This window comes from Sinocyclocheilus rhinocerous, unplaced genomic scaffold, assembly GCF_001515625.1.
Source record: "Sinocyclocheilus rhinocerous isolate Xijiao unplaced genomic scaffold, SAMN03320098_v1.1 scaffold8, whole genome shotgun sequence".
NCBI classification, from domain to species: domain Eukaryota; kingdom Metazoa; phylum Chordata; class Actinopteri; order Cypriniformes; family Cyprinidae; genus Sinocyclocheilus; species Sinocyclocheilus rhinocerous.
Genome location: NW_015666800.1, coordinates 1,850,483 through 1,868,210, shown reverse-complemented (window position 1 = coordinate 1,868,210; position 17,728 = coordinate 1,850,483). Strand labels below are relative to the sequence as shown.

The following is a 17,728-nucleotide window of genomic DNA, read 5'->3' as shown; positions in this document are numbered from 1 at the left end:
AGTTTCAATGCCCCGCATATTAATAGCGGCTCCCTGATGCCCGCATTTTATATACAGTATAATTACCCAACGATATAACTGCGAGAGAAAGTATTGAAATATATATTTTCCCTGTGTTTCCTTCCTGCTGTGTGAGCTACTGAAATGAGCCGCACTGTGAAACAGCCAATCAGAGCAGAGCTTAACATTATTATTCATGACCCTTCCAAATAAGGTAAAAACAGACCATTTCATTCTAGGGACAAATCCTAGGGTTGTAAATGGACATGTAAAACTGTTTCTGGAGATTTTTTGCCCTTACCTAAGCCACATACCTTCTATGTAGATATTGTATCAATGCATTCTATGGCACCTTTAAACAAAGTATCTATTTTATCTTTTAAAACCCAATTAAAAATATAACTATATATATATATATGTGTGTATGTATATATTTATATATACATTTTTTTAAAGTAATTTTTATTCAGCAAGGATGCATTAAATTGATCAAAATTGACAGTAAATAAATGTATAACTTTACCTAATATTCCTGTTTCAAGTAAATGCCATTCTTTTTAACTTTGTATTTATCAAAGAATCCTGAAAAATGGGAACTGGAGTAATGGCTGGTGTAAATTCATCCTTGCCATCACAGGAATAAATTACATACATATATATATATATTTATATTCAAATAGAAAACAGTTGTTTTAAAATGTAAAATGTCACACCATTACTCTTTTACTGTTCTTCTTATATATTCTTAAATATTCTTGCCGACCCCAGATTTGTGAAATATATCTTTCTTTAAAGTAAATGCCACTTTTTGGAGGAAAGAAAGCAAGACAAATACACATTTATTTTTGCTATGTTGCTCTATTCTCAGCCTGTGTGATCAGTTTACAATTCTAATCATGATAAAAATGTCTTTTTTTTTTTTTTTGCTAGACCTCCCTAATGCTCAGGGTCTAGCTGTAGACTGGGTCTCCAGAAACCTCTTCTGGACCAGCTATGATACGAATAAGAAGCAGATCAATGTTGCACGGCTAGACGGGTCCTTCAAGAATGCTGTAATCCATGAACTGGACAAGCCTCACTGTTTGGTGCTACATCCTATCCTGGGGTTAGTACAAGTACTCACACATGCACTGTTGCTAGTTCAGGCTTAGCATTAGTGCCTTTCTGTCATTTTAGTCTCTTTAGCCTCTTTCGCTCTCAGCTTGTTTGGTAGGCCACATTTGGAGAGGAGCAGATGCTGTGCCAGTATGTTTCTGGCAAAGATTGTAAAGGGTGTAGATGAGAAATGTAGACGTTGCTCATTAGTGTGAGCTATAGGTTGGACAATATGACTGCCCTCATGTTGCACTTCTCAGTCTGTTGTTGTTGTGTGGCCAGTGTGAACCAGATGTGTTTGTTGTAGTGCCAGTGTGCTAGTTTCTAGACGTGCCAGTTTCTAGTAAAAATAGCAAGCTTGTGCATGCAGACAATATAAGTCATTCAGCTGACATTCATTTGTGTTTTTCCCTCTACAATGTTTTTGATAAATTAGTGTTTATTTCTTATCTCACTGGCAGTACATCACAGTGTTTTCCAGGCATTCAGTTGACTGAGATATGAAGACACTTTCCTGGCTTTATTTATATATACAGTATATTTTTAAAACCAAACCAAAATAAAGCAATACAATGCCTCTTTATGTCCAAAATCTTGAATAACAGAACCTCAACAAACTTTAACAACATGGTGCTCTTTGCAAATAAAAAAGTATTGGTAACTAAAACGAATAAAATCATTTTTGGTAGTGGAAATAAAGCTGAAATAAAATATTAATATTTGATTTAAAACTTAAATGAAACTTAGAAAGTGAAATAAATGTTTATGTACTAAATTAACTAAAACTAAAACTGAAATAAATTAAAGCTATATAGAAATTTAAAAAACTAATAAACTAAAACAAATTATTAAAACTTAATTTAAAATTAAAATGAAAACTCAAAATATAAAAATTAAAGCTAATTAAAAATATTAAAAGTTAAAATGTAAATTCATATAAATGAAAGCTATATATAAATATAAAAAACTAATAAGGATGAATAAAGCACATACAATTATTTAATAAAAATAAAATTAAAATTAAAACAAATTATAAAAATAAAAGCTAATTCAAAATACGAATAAATACTATAATAGTTTATAAATAATACTAAAACAACACTGTTGCAAATAATTTGCAGGGATCTATTTGGTTGATATCTACTTTGTCAAATTTCCTTTGCAAATTGCTTACAGAAAGCTCTACTGGCTTGATGGGGACAACATCAGTATGGCCAACATGGACGGCACCAACCGCACATTACTGTTCACCAATCAGAAAGGCCCAGTGGGTAAGTGACTTGTCTTGTGTAACTTTTGTTTGCCTAAAGCTACAAGAAGGCCTTTTTTTATACGTTGACTTCTTCCCATGGCAGGCCTGTCCATAGACTATTACATGGAGCAGTTGTACTGGATCAGCTCAGGGAACAGCACCATTAACCGCTGTAAGCTGGATGGTTCTGGACTGGAGATCATTGAGGGTGTGAAAGGAAAACTCACCAAAGCTACAGCCCTCGCCATCATGGGTGAGAGAGCAAAATCAACCCGTTTCTAAAACTTTGTAATGCAACTCACTGAACTGAAGTTTTTCTAACTTAATTGTGACTTGTGAAGTGTTTCTGTTAAGTATGAACAGTGTGAGTCAACAGCTCTTAACAATTCATCCACATAACCAGACGACAGTGCTTTCCGAAAACCACAATTGTGATGATGTGAACAATGTTCATAGAGTTCTATGCATTGATAACCCCAGTTGAAATAACTAACTGACATTTTATGTTTTTTTGCGTAGGAGACAAGTTGTGGTGGGCCGATCAGGGCACAGATCAGATTGGTACATGTGACAAGAGCGATGGAGGCAACTGGAAGGTTCTCCGAAATAACACGTCACCTATGATGCATATGAAGATCTACAATGAGACTGTGCATCAACTAGGTGTGTTTTCATATTTATATTGATTATGTAACCCTAAAATGCATTTTTTTTTTTTATTCATTATTATATTTTAATAATATAATTTTTTTTTTTTTTTTTTTTTTTTTTTTTTTTTTTTTTTTTTTTCAATTTTGCATTTGGTTAGCACTTCTTTTTCTCACAATATTGCATTATGTTTTAGGTCCTTGTATCCATATATATGATGTATATATTTTTATTTATTTATGTGTTCTGATTTATATTTACCCAGCCTGAGTTATCGCTAAAGCTCACTTGAATTTGTTTTAAATCATTAAACAACACATTATGGTGAGAGACTTGAAAGACTCTCTGAAACCAATTTATTTAGGAGGTATTGTACCGTCATACACAAATGCTGACCGTGAAGTCACCGACTGACAGTTTCAGGCACAGCCGTACTCTGTCCTGACTGATACGCTGTGTACGAGTGTCTGTCAGAGTGCGGGATGCTCCTCCTGGAATCCTTTCACAGAGCACACAGTAAAGTGGAATGCATTCAGGACTGATGGACGAGCCAAGCCGTGTCTCCCTCCGTATATGAAAGTCCAGCATGTTCATCTATAAAGCAGCATGGACATTTTTATTGAGTTTGCTATGTGGGAAAGACCTTACCAAGCCCTCACCTGTAATAAGGCAAACCACATGCAGATGGCTAGGATCTCCATAAACAGTATTTCTACTGGCTCGCTTGATGGATTGGACAGTCTAGGTGAACGCTGGTCACTTCAGGTCTACTGTCTGGACAAACAAGCTTGCATTTCTCAGTATGTCATATTGTGGTATATTTGCCACCTGATCACCAGGAATGACCATAATCAAATCAGTAGATCTGGCAGAACAAAACTTCCTGAAGAACATCTGACATTTTCAGCAATCTTAAATGATCTTGTAGCTCATCCAGTATAGATTATTTTTACAAACTAAAGTATCAAACAATTGCTTTTTTATTGTGAACACATGGAATACTTTTACCGGAATCACAGTCTTAAAGTATTCAGTGACAGACAGCTGATCTCTGGCTCACACAACAGACAATGACATCCACTGCTGTTCATATCATGTTGTGCAATCACGAGCTGGATGATTAAAAGTCAAAACTCAGCAGTGGATTCAAATGTGCCAAGAGATGACAACAAGTGGCAGGCGTTTGCCAAGCCAGCACAGATGAAAGAGGGGACGCAATTAAAAGTTATATTTCATTTCCCCAATCTCGCTATTTGAGTGACATTCTTGATTACCATCAATTTCTGTCTTAAGCAGGGCGGTATCGAATATGCTGGGCTTTTCTTTCCACGGCACATTGTCTTGTTCATCTCAATGATCCATCCCTCATCATGTTCTGCCATTTGGTTCGCAGATGCCCCTGTTCGAGGAAATAGCTGCTTGTGTTGCTTGTGAGGATTTAGTATATCAGACTGTAATCAACTAAAACCTGCTAAATATATCCTAGAAAGCTTTTGTTTTTTTGTCATGCAGGCATGTGCAGATTTTTTTTAAGGTTACTTTAAATAAATGGTTTAACTGATAGTTTAGAGTTTGGATAGTTTCTTTTAGTAATTATTTAGATGCTTACATTTAGGTTTTTGCAGGCTGAAACGGCAATGTTGGCTCAACCAATGGCATGGCTTGAGGGCGGGACTATCTGTTTGGTTGCCCAATGGCAGACAGGGGGTGTGTTCAAGAAACTATTATTTTTGCTGTTCTCTTTGTGGACACTAGTGACACAGAAATTAATTAATTAAGTAATATGCCATTTGAATTAGGCCATATTATACATTTTTTTTGTTGTTGAAATAAAGCTAAAATAATATAGAATATAAATATTAGATAAAGTAACTTACACTGATCAAAAATAGAAATCTTGCAATGGCAGCTAACTGAAATAAGATGAAGAACTAAAATTATTAACTGTAAATAAATAAATAATTAAAACTAATAAAAATTAATTACATTTAAATAGTGATTCAAAAACTAATAAAAATGACTAAATTAAAACTCAGATTAAAATGAAGACTGAAAATATAAAAATAAACGCTAATTCAACATATTAATAAACACTATAATAGTATATACAGTAAATAATATTAAAATATAAAAATAATATTTTATAATATTTTATTTTTAACTAAATTTACATTTAATAACTTTGAAATTAAATGTAAACCATTTGAAAACATTGATATTTGTATTATTCATTATTTAAACCATTTGAAAACATTGATATTTTATTATTCAGTATTATTAGGTTCATTTTTGAAAAAACGAACTGATTGTAGAATTGGTGGTCTTCCACTTGTTTTTCGTAAGACGATGGCGTCACTGACTTGGGCGTCAGATCTAGTTTGCGGTTTCTTCTTATGATGACCCTTCAAACAACTTCAGGTTTTCAAATTCAACTTCCTTGTCCAGAAGTCACTGGTTGCTTTCCTTGTGAATGCTGCCCATTGATTTACTGCTGTTCAAAGAGCACTTGGTCAGCCAGCGGTCAGCAGCAGGCACAGCCATTCGGAACCCACAGAAACCTCATTTTGTCCAGTCCAGCACAGCCACAGAGAGATTTCATTGAGTTCATTGATGAGATCTCAAACCCCCTCAATGCCAAACAGTCCCTTTGGCAATATAGGGCTGGTCGTATTTAACTGCTTATATTAAATGATATTACATCCCTGTGTCTTGGAAACATAAACAAAAGCAGGGGGAAGTGGTAGTGGGGTAAACATGCCAAATCTCTGTGGAGGAACTGTTCCTGTGGTTGGTGATTCGTGATTGATGCCTTTTGATTACAGTAAAAATATCTGTTAATGCAAACATGTGGAACATTTGGACTCTGCAATGTCAATAACCCTGCCCTGGGTCAAGCCGTCCTCCAGACCTACACATCTCATTCATTTTGTCAGAGTGTGTTAAGAGAGCTACTACTCAAAATCTACTTTCCATTCTCTGATATGACTAAATTACCCTCTATTTATACCCAGGCTATTAAAACCGGCATAAAAAAGGAATTTCCCTCATTCTTGTAAGATTGCCTGGGGTATAGTAAAAGGGAAATCGATTGTTCTGAGCGGTTTGGTTGATGTGACCTTTTGTGACCAGTTGTAGTCAGGTTGGGTTTTCATGTTTGTCTTGCTGATTGGAAGCATGGGCATTGGTGGGAAGCCTATTGGCCCTTTGTAACATTGCATTTAAAACAAAATTGGTCTAATACCTCTTTATAATAACTGTTGGATAGTTGTAACTGTTATTCATTTTGATTGCTAAAGATGGCCTTTACGTTAGTTGTATTATGGTTGTATTTGGCAATAGAGACTGATGTAGATTCATTCTTAAAGGAATAGTTCACCTAAAAATTACATTTTGCTGAAAGTTTACTCACCCTCAGGCCATCCATGACATAGCTGAGTTTGTTTCTTCATCAGAACAGATTTGGCGAATTGTAACATTACATCACTTGTTCACCAATGTATCCTCTGCAGTGAATGGGCGCCGTCAGAATGAGAGTTCAAACAGCTGAGAAAAACATCACAATAATCCACAAGTAATCCACACAACTCCAGTCCATAAATTAATGTCTTGTGAAGCAAAAAGCTGTGAAAAAACAAGTCCATAAATAAAGCATTTTAAATTTAAATACCAGTCCATAATCCGTAATAACGTTTCCTCCAGTGAAAAAAGCCCATGCCCTGATGTCAACTCACATCAAAATCCACCGACATGTCAGTGCCGAAGGCCTCGTGGGTAGCGTGCCGACATATAGCATCGTTGCGCTTCAGGTGTCCCGAGTTCGAGTCCTGGCTCGCGGACCTTTCACGATCCCGTCCGGCTCTCTCTCTCCCACTTTGCTTCCTGTCTACTGTCCTATCATAATAAAGGCAAAAACGCCAAAAATAAATCTTATACCCTCTGTTTAGACCTTCATTCTAATGGCACCGATTCACTGCAGAGGATTCAGAGCAAATGCTACATTTCTCCAAATCTGTTCCGATGAAGACACAAACTCCTCTACATCTTGGATGGCCTGAGCGTGAATACATTTTCATTTCTGGCTGAACTATTCCTTTAAGCATATATGCACATGCTTTACATGCAAACCGCATTCTCATGTGTTTCAAATAATTGCAGTCCTCTTTTTTTTTTAAGATTATCTGAGCATAATTACAAAAGCAAAAGGACATGCCCACTGTATCAACCCATTTTTAATCAGTAACACCACTCTGTTGTGGTTCCTCTTGACATTAATATTCAGTAACCTGATCCCTGGATGAAACATGCACCACACATTTATTGCACATTTTTGAGAGGGGGATATAATCACTTAACAGCCTGCTCCCTATACATCGCTTGCTCTTGCCAACAGATCGTTATTTTATATTGAGGAATTTGTGTTTGCCATATGTTGCATAAATGCTTCTTTGGACCCATTACAGGTTGCTCTGATTTTGTTCTTGCTCCATATCCATAAGGATATCCTTTGGATTTCTTATCATAGGCTATGTCTATATAGCCTAAGATCAACATGAAGTCCAAATTGCCCTACAGTATTTAGTTTCTCAGTATACAATCCTGGTCTTATTATGCACAATTCAACAGCACACATTATCTAAAACAATGTAGCCATGTAGTTATTTAGGCACTATTCTATGCTATGCTATGCTATGCTATAATATAATATAATATAATATAATTTTAAAAATGTCATTTTTATTTTTTATATAACTTTTTTTTTTTTTTTGTCTAACCATCTTTCCCCCAGTTAAAGATTGCTTTTATATATGTGACTGAATGTAGGTCATTGTAGCTGGATATAGGTTTTGTATGTTTTACGAGTAGGATAGTCTTAAACGTTAATGAGGTAATCCTGAGAGGCCACTCAATGTGTAAACTGCTCTCATTGGTGTTTGGGCTCTGAGCTCATAGTGCCCCTCTGTGCTGGTAGATAAACATGTAGGGCCCCTTTGTAGGCAAACTTCAGTGGGAACCTTCGGGAAAAAAATCAAGATCAGATTTGGAAAATGGGAAATGAGGGGTAAGGAGTGTTTGGGGAGAGCTAAATGTGTGTGCATTCACAGGTCACTGACTTCATTGCTCAGTGTCTGATCTCTCGCTTACATTCATGAATGAAAATAGCCTGGATTGAGTGCCTGTCAGTACTTCTAAAAAAATATTATTGGTTAAATACTTTTTCTTAAATTATGTGTATGCTGTAGAGTTGGTCCCTTTTAAGGTCCTACTCGGTATCCCAAAACTGTAATAATAACCGATAAATAATTATAATAAAGATATCTCTTATGCTCAGAGGTTACATTTATTTGATCAAAACTACAGTAAAAACAGTAATAATGTGAAATATTATTAGAATTTTAAATAAATGTTTTCTACTGAAATATGTTTTAAAAGTTAATTTATTCCTATATGATTTATTCTGATAATATGCTAATTTGCTGCTCAAAGAACATTTCTTAACATTATCAATGTTGAAAACAGTGCTGCTTAATATTTTTGTGGAAACTGTGATACATCTTTTTCTTTTTAGATTAATGACTTTTGATTGATTTAATGTGTATTTGCTTAATAAGATTATAACGATTAATTTCTTATAGTAACTTTTTATTTGTATAACATTAACATTTTAGGCTCTCTCAGAAAGATTTCTAGATCGAGCAGACTCAGACAGTTGTTTGTGAAATCATTATAACTCAATACATTCTCAATACTCGTAATACATTAACACAAAACATCGGCTGATTTGTTCTGTGACCCTTTTCTTATGTCGAAAACCTCTCCATATTTATGTTTATGATGTTATACATCTTATTTATAGCTGGTGAATCTATAATCAAGTCATATTTTCTCTCTTTTACATCACATACCGTGTGACCCTGATATGTAGATGCTTGGCAGTGAATTTGGAGTTTTAGCACCATAGCAACTATCCATCAAACCCAGCTTTATGCTGTATTGCACATGGCATGCAGATTTTTGAATCTTGCGTTTTGTCTCAGACCCCTCTTAATGTGTATGCCTTTATATTTTTTTTACCCTGTCTTATCTTATCATTCTTGTACTTCCACTGGTATTTTATGCAATGAAAATGATTTAATGTTTTGAACCTTTTGAATGGGTTTCATTGGTTCCTCCTCGCTTCGGCTTCCTTTTTATCTCTCCTGCATTTGTCTGTACCTAAAGGTCATATGCACTCCTTTTGGTCCCCCTAATGCTCCTCCATCCATCCTGCTCACCCTCTAACTTCCCCCATCCAGCATCCTTTCCTTTTTGAAATCTGTTTTTATCTTTTGTATAGATGTGAAGGTCTGTGGAAGTAGCAGATCTCTTTTACAGTATTGCACACTTCACGAAAGCAATGTTTAAAAAAAAATTTGATTAACTTCCTTGAAAAACCTTTTTTTTTAAATCACTTTTTATATAAAAAAAAAAAAGAGGGTGTTCTTTTTAAATATGTTGCCGACAATTTATAAAAATATATTAATTTGTCTTTCAACAACAGTCCAATTCTAGGTAATCCACTAGACCCTTATGATTTGTTATTCCAGCACATCTCATCATAAAACAGGTCTAAGTAATTAGCCATGTGCAACTATGTCAGTTGAGATATCTTTATTATTTTAGAAAGAGGAGAAGATGCAGTGTGCTCCAGGAACCATATATTGTGAAATGTCTCATGAAGGAGCACTTTGTCTATTTATGTCTTGAAGCTAATATGAGTTATTTCTCTCTCCCCTCTGGTACTCCTCTCTCCCCCTGTCTCATCATTAACAGCTCTGCTCCCATAACTCATCATAGTGATAAATGCCTCAGCCTCACCCCACCTCAGTCCAGCTTCTTCTGTCATACCTTTGTTTCTGCACAGTCCATTGTCTTTCTAATTCTTGTCCTTTCTCAGGTTCATACTGGTGAATTCAGCACCTGTAGGAAGATATTAATATCAAAGCCTGCCAAGCATTATCAGGATCTTCAGTTACTGCTATTGTTCAGTAGTGTAATTTTACTCCTTTCCAAAGAAATAATGAAGAACAAGATCAAGATGATGAAAGAAAACTTCTTATATGGAGCGCTTAACAATTTAATGTGTCTTCTGGATCCTTTACAATTCTCATTCAGCTGTGATCGGAGCTCCACAATCGATCAAACTAGGCAGCTTTGTCTAATTATATTATTTGCTGTATTTATTAGTTCTAGGTCATGATGAAAGTACTGGCAACAGTCCTGGCCACCATGTGATGATGTAAATTGGGTTTGGTGTGAGCGCTTTATGCAGTTTTTCTCTCTTTTTCTTTCAAAGATGCATCTGTGACTGAGGAGGAGGATGTTTTTGGGCTAAATGGGCAGATTGAACACAAGCTGACCTTCCTTCGAAAGCATGTACCTCGGGACACCAACCTGCTGCTGATTGGTCACTCCATCGGTTGCTACATCATCTTGGAGATGATGAAGAGAGACCCAGAGCTAAAGGTATAAGCGACTGGATGAGAAAGTCCATGGAACTACTTTGTGGCTAATGTAGCACATCCTACTAGTTGCTGAATATGGTCTCACTTTTTTATGAATAATTATTTACAATATTTATATATTATGAATCTCCATTTCCCTTTCCCAAGTGAAAAAAAACAGTATTATATTACTTAACATGATTAACATGATTTTTAGCATTCAATTAAAAAAAATTGCATACAATATTATCTGTAAATATTATAATAAATATTTCCTTAAATGTATGTTCTAAATCAGATACATTTATTTAGTTATATTGCATATATTATTGTATATGTGTCATTTAAATTTAAATATATTATTTTATAGTAAATTATTTTTTACAATTTAACATTAAATGCAATTAATAACATTAAATCAACATCAAATCTGATTTGGAATTTGAGCTGAAGGAAAAATATTTATGTATATTTATGGGCAAATTTCAGCACATTTAAAATCAGAGAAACAAACAAATCAAAATTACATAAATATTTTTCATTCAGTTTAAATTCCAAATCAGATAAGGTTGTTAGATTAATATATAATTCAATTTTATAATTGAATATAAAGGGATAGTTAGACCCAAAAATGAAAATTCTGTCATTAATTACTCACCTCCAGGTTGTTCCAAACCCGTAAGACCTTCGTTCATCTTCAGCTGTGTGTGGTGCTGTTGACGTAGAACCCAGATGCGCTGCGCCTTGTTTACAAGCAGAGGAATGCTCGCGCATACGTCGTGGTACTCTCGTGAATGGCGGCAGAGACTGACCGGAAGAGAAGAAATCGTTGAATAAAGTTGTTATTTTTGTTTTCGTTGTGCACAAAAAGTATTCTTGTAGCTTCGTGAAATTACGGTTGAACCACTGATGTCAGAATCAGAAGAGCTTTATTACCAAGTATGTTTACACACACAAGGAATTTGACTTGACGACAGGAGCTTCCAGTGTAGAAGAAAGTACAGACATAGTGCAGACATACATGATAGTGCAGACATACATAGGAATAACACAGTAGGGATGGGAATATAACACTAATATAAAAAAAAAAAAAGAAATTAAATAATGTACTATATACAGAAATAGAAGTATAGGAAAAAATTTAATTGTTTAGATAAATGTATATGTTATAAGTGTGCAGATATGTTATTTACAAAGTGTGCAGTTTACAAGTGTACACATTTTGAATTCTGTGTATAAATATGTCAGTTGTCCATCACAAATGACATGTGATGTATAATTATGAAAGTTTAATTGTTCAGGCTGAATATAGCCTGTGGGAATAAACTGTTCTTGTGCCTGGCTGTTCTGGTGGTCAGTGTCTTTGGGCCTTTTTTGCAATGGAGTCTATGTGAGTGTCCCACTTCAGGTCCTGAGAGATAGTGGTGCCCAGGAATCTGAATGTCTCCACTGCAGCCACAGTGCTGTCCAGGATGGTGAGTGGGGGGAGTGCTGGGGGGTTTCTCCTGAAGTCCACGATCATCTCCACAGTTTTGAGCGTGTTGAGCTCCAGGTTGTTGTGACTGCACCAGACAGCCAGCTCTTTAACCTCCTGTCTGTAAGCAGACTCGTCTCCATCCTTGATGAGGCCGATGACTGTAGTGTCGTCTGCGAACTTCAGGAGCTTGACAGAGGGGTCTTTAGAGGTGCAGTCATTCGTGTAGAGAGAGAAGAGCAGTGGGGAGAGTACACATCCCTGGGGAGCGCCAGTGCTGATGGTGATAGTCCTGGTTGTGAGTTTGCCCAGCCTCACTAGCTGCTGCCTGTCTGTCAGGAAGCTGGTGATCCACTGACAGATGGAGGTGGGCACAGAGAGCTGTGTGAGTTTGTCTGAGAGAAGGTCAGGCATGATGGTATTGAAGGCCGAACTGAAGTCCGCAAATAGGATCCTTGCGTAATTCCCAGGTCTGTCGAGGTGTTGCAGGATGTAATGCAGCCCCATGTTGACTGCATCGTCCACAGACCTGTTTGCTCTGTAGGCAAACTGAAGAGGATCCAGCAAGCATCCAGTGATGTCCTTCAGGTAGGCCAGGACCAGTTGCTCAAATTACTTCATGGCCACAGACGTGAGAGCGACAGGTCTGTAGTCATTAAGTCTAGTGATTTTGGGCTTTTTGGGGCGGGGAGGGGGGTTGCAGGGGTGGTAGGTGAATGTGTGAAGTGCAGACCAGAGCGGATGGGGGGTGGTAGACTGGCCTTTTCAAATCGGCAGTAAAAACACATTCAGATCGTCAGCCAATTGTTGATTCTCCACAGACTGTGAACGGTTTATCATTATTAAATGATAAGAATGTCCTGGTAGTAATGCACATATCTTCACAGAAACTGATATATGAAGTTACAGTCTCTGTGCATTCACATGGACTATTTTAATGATGTCCTTTCTACCTTTCTGGGCCTGGAATCTGATAGTTCCCTTGCTGTCTATGCAGGGTCAGAAAGCTCTCGGATTTCATCAAAAATATCTAAATTTGTGTTCTGAAGATGAACGAGGGTCTTACGGGTTTGGAACGACATGAGGGTGAGTAATTAATGACAGAATTAAAATTTTTCGTATTTAATTGTGTTATCTATAGAGACTATCTACTGATTCTTCACCTTAAACAGTATGAATAACGGCTACAGTGCTGCTGTCTGCATAACCTCTGCAGACCACCTCAGCGATATGCAACTTTGCCATTACAGGACATACCGCCAAAACATGGTCACTGCATGAAAGCATGTAACATGTGAAAGCAGAGTGAGACACTGCCAATCAACAGCATAATAAGACACTTCTGTTCCCTTTCCTTGCTGTGTAAAAGGTCAGGAGATTAAATAACATGGAAAAGAACCTTGATTTTCTTTCTTCCTCTGGGGTTTTCCTACTCTAAGATGTGCTCTCTGTCATTTTTATTTTCAAGCATTTTCTCTACCCACTTTTCCCCTTTCATCCTTTTTTTTATTTAGTATTTCCTCTCACTAGAGGGGCATGCTTTCCTCCTGACAAAGAGAAATGGATTTTAGCTTCATTAATGGGGCCAGTACAGTTATGTACCACTTTTTGCATTGCAATAAATATATGTTCTGATACTTTTGGAGACAATCCACGTCCAAACCACTTTTAGTGGTTTAGTTCAGGAACTTCAGAAAAAAGCTGGTCTTTTTTTCTTCTCCACAACCTCCCAATCTCACTCATCGATTCGAAGGTCCTCTTTCATAACCTGTGAAAAAATGTTTCATTCCAGGTCATTAAAACATTGCCAACCATGTAGACCTTTTTGTAAACTCGTCTGAATCTGTTCTTTTCAAATTATGGCTGGTTAAATCCCTGTACGATGTAGACAGATATGGCATGGCTCAGAGCAAACATGCACAAAGGAGAAAAATATTTCCTTTTTTGTCCCAGATTGCAGGCTGCCAAGAAGCCAACCTGGCGATTAGGCCTAGTAACATATAATGTGTGATAATCAGGAACTGTTACTATTGGCTCTAGATATTTATTTTGGAGTGGAAGAGACCAGTCAGTTTAAATGATGGTAGAGGTTTCTTTAGTGCACTTCTGGAGGAGAATGTTTGCAGATTTCAGCCTCAGACCAGGAGCAGCATGAGGTAGATTGGAAAACCTCCCTAAAACTAGAGGAAGTGTTTGATTGACTGCATATGGAGTTGCTCTATTGTATGTCTCTGGCATGAGTCCAGTTCACAAGTCTTCCCTGTTGCCTTTGAAGTACTTGCTTGTTGTAATAAAGTGACATTGTGTATGTGCCAGTTGTAGAATAGACCGTCAGAAGAGAGAAATTGATTTGTCGCTCAGATTTGAGACTGCAGAAAATACCTTTTCCACCCTACATCTCAGTCTGAGGTAGAGCTTTTGGGACTGTTAGGTGAGGAAAATGCTTTAGGCCTCCTCCTGCAGCAACCATCTTGTCATGTGCCCTGGGAAGGTGATGTAATTTCCTACTTTTGTCTGCACAGATGTATAGTTTGGTTTAACAGCTGTTGGCTGAAGTGTTGCTTTGCGTTTTATTAGTTTCATAGATAATGTTTCTTACGATAGTGAGCTATTCTAATTGCAATCAAAAAGGAATAGGTCATCCCAAAAATGAAAATTCTGTTCCTCATTCTTGTGTTGTTCTAAACCTGTATGAATTACTTTCTTCTGTGGAACATATTTCATGACAATGACATTAACAATAGTTCTATTGTTAAACCAACATGGTTTGAACAAGATACATGTCGATTAAGTGAGAGATGCTAAACAAAATACCGGCTAATCTGTACGAGATGCATTCTATTGGAAAGCCGAAGGGATTCTTGGAAATGCCTGCTAAGAAGAATGCTTAACAAGTCCTATCATTCTCCTCAGTGGACTAATGGCACACTCAAGTTCCCCTGACACAACAATGTTTCTTTCTCTTCCAGGACATGAGGATTTGGGTGTGTAGGTTAACTTGTGGGTGAGTATGTGTCGCAGCGTTCTGGGTGGGCCTCCATTCGGGGAGCAGAGGTCACACCGACAGTCCTGAAGTATTGGTATGATTTCATACTTCACTCAAATAAAACGTTGTTACAGGCACAGCATGAGCCAAACACAAGCATAAACATTACAGCACATAGCCCTGGCTCAGATTACCCTCACAACATCTCCAGATTTTAAAGCTCCCAGACGTGACTACGGACTGTCCAGCCCATTGGACATGCAGTCACACGGTTGAGAAAACACTTACAGCGTCATTATTTGTTATCGTTCAGTGTGGGACATGAGGGGCAGCGGTTTCCCTTGACCTGGTGGAGAGTAAGGGTCACGGTGGCCTTGCATCCTTACTTGACCTGGTGCGTTCATTTGTCTAAATGAAAGTGACTTAGTATTTCCCTTATGCTTTCCTCCAGGACCTATGAGGTCTGACTGACCAGTCTTTTCGCAAAAAGGCACTTGGCATTTAAGGATAGCAATGACGGGGCACTATCAATTTCATGTAGGCCTTTTCACACACTTCCAGCAGTGTTCATTACATCACCACTCCTCTATTGTGTCTATTCCAGTTGGGAGCCTGGCCGCAAGGCCATGTTCGAAGGCACGGAGCGGTTTGACGTGAGTGGAGGCGGCCCTTGCAACACATTTCCATTGAGATACTCACTGTAAGTGGTTGAGTTGAAAGAGATGTGGTCTGGGCTGCCGTATGATCCATCATGCTGTCTGAAGCTCCAGTAGATCTGTGCATCATTAACATTCCTCCACTATCAGATCGCACCCTCACATCTCAGATCCATGGAAGTCAGATTGTGACGTTTAAACTCTCTTCGCCCCTTCTCCAGATGCAGAGAACTCCTTCCCCCTTCCTGACCTCGGCAGTACCAGAGAAGGAACCCTCTAGAAGTAGAAGTGTGTGTGTGTGTGTGTGTGTGTGTGACTGGCCGTCTGTCTCTCTGATTAAAGAGCCACTCCCAGAGACTCTGTCAGATTGTTCTGTGTTCTCTGTTACATTCCTGTGACCTCCAGGAAGAGGAACTGCTTCTTGTCAAAAGCACTACTTGCACATCAAAGATCACCTGCTCCGCACACACTCCCTCTTCTTCACCTTTCCCTCTCTCTTTCACTGGCTCTTTTCCACTCTCTCTCTCTTTGTCTGACAAAAATGATGGGCATCAGGATGAGCCGTGGAATAGCAGATGAAAAGTATTACGTGAGAGGGTTGAGTGCTTCCTTGAGCCGTATGTGAACTTAGATTTATTAGTGGCCACTATTAATATTGCTATTACTATTATTCATACTTAGAACACTTTAACAACTGCATAGCAATGTGCTAACATCCACTTAGAACACCCTAGCAACAGGGTTGGGAACCACTGGTTTAGTACACTTTAGCAACTGCATAGTTGCACCCTAGAAATCATCCAAAATACCTTAGAAACTGCCCAGGAACAGAACATCTTAGCAACGTTCGCAGAGAGTCTGATTTAAAGGCAATTTGACCAATCATAAAGCAGAATCTGCCATTTTGTCTGACAAACAAACCAGACAGGAGAGTTGTATTTACATTGGTGAACTTGAACTTTGAAAATGGTGTGTATTGACGTCTTTCTGCAGTTGAACTACATACCTTCTCATGTTCATTCATGTTTATTTCATGTTATAACTAGTAGTAAAAAGGAAGAGATGATTGGTTCGTGTGCCCCTTGAACTGAGGCACTACAGCGACCTGTCACGACACATTAAAGAGCCACAAAACGCTATTTATTGTTTGAATTTTTAAAAAAATTACAGCATTTGGATGCTGAGACTTTGTTTCATACCAAAAGTAACCTGCTCTGTCTTGTCTGTTGGTGTGTTGTCAGTGTCCTCTTTGCTCCACGATGTATTTTTCACTGTGTGAGAACATGATGTGTGGCGTGAGAGCGCCATGGCTTGTCTGTCGTAGAAATAATAACTAAGGGGAGCGGGTCTTTGCAAAGGGTCATTTGCATAGCAACGTGCGTTTGCTAAGGCATAGTAACGTGCTAAGAACTGCTTAAGCCTCAAGCATACTTGGGCCGTCCGCGTTCACAACTGTCCGTGCACTGTCTGCGTGACGCAGTTTTCATCATCAGAAGTGTCCGCGTGCAGCCCAATGTCCAAATTTCCCACACTTGTGGTCTTTGCACTTGACCACTTGTCTACTTAGACAACATATTTCCTGTATTTGGCCCAAGCGTATAAGTGAGCATGAAGACCACATGTGTTTATAGCAGTTTTCATTACCTCATGGGTAATGAAACGGAGCTTTATTTCGATTTTCAATACTTTGCATTTTAATATAAACTTCTAAATGTCTGTTCAGTAGTTTCTATAACATGAGACAATAATTCTAATTAAGTGATAAAAAGCAGTTGCAATTTTTGTACAAAATAAACATGCTCATCTTTGCACCAATAAAATGTGGAACACTTTGTTTTACTACCAAATTATTAGAGATCGACCGATATATCGATTTACCGATATTTTTCCCGATATTTAAGCATTTTACCATAATTGGATATCGGTTTTGTAATATCGGATTCACCGATAAACACCGCCATCTTGTGGGCGTTTTGAGAATTGCGCGCAGGATCGCTATTGCAGCGCGTCTGAGGGGAGAGAGACAACAACAACGGCGTGCAGGTACTTGATATAGTTGCTATAGTTAGTAAACTTTATTTAACATAACAGCCATTTATGCACAAATTAGATGCATTATATAAATGCCTGATATGT

The 17,728-nt window shown here is 37.7% G+C and overlaps 1 protein-coding gene across 1 annotated transcript in view; it reads left to right on the top strand.

The window, feature by feature from the left end:
* Window positions 1–17,728, top strand: part of ldah (lipid droplet associated hydrolase) — a 52,211-nt gene that overhangs the window by 17,349 nt on the left and 17,134 nt on the right. The window contains 1 exon segment of the mRNA XM_016544581.1: window positions 10,329–10,498. Coding sequence (XP_016400067.1) covers window positions 10,329–10,498 — 170 coding nt within the window.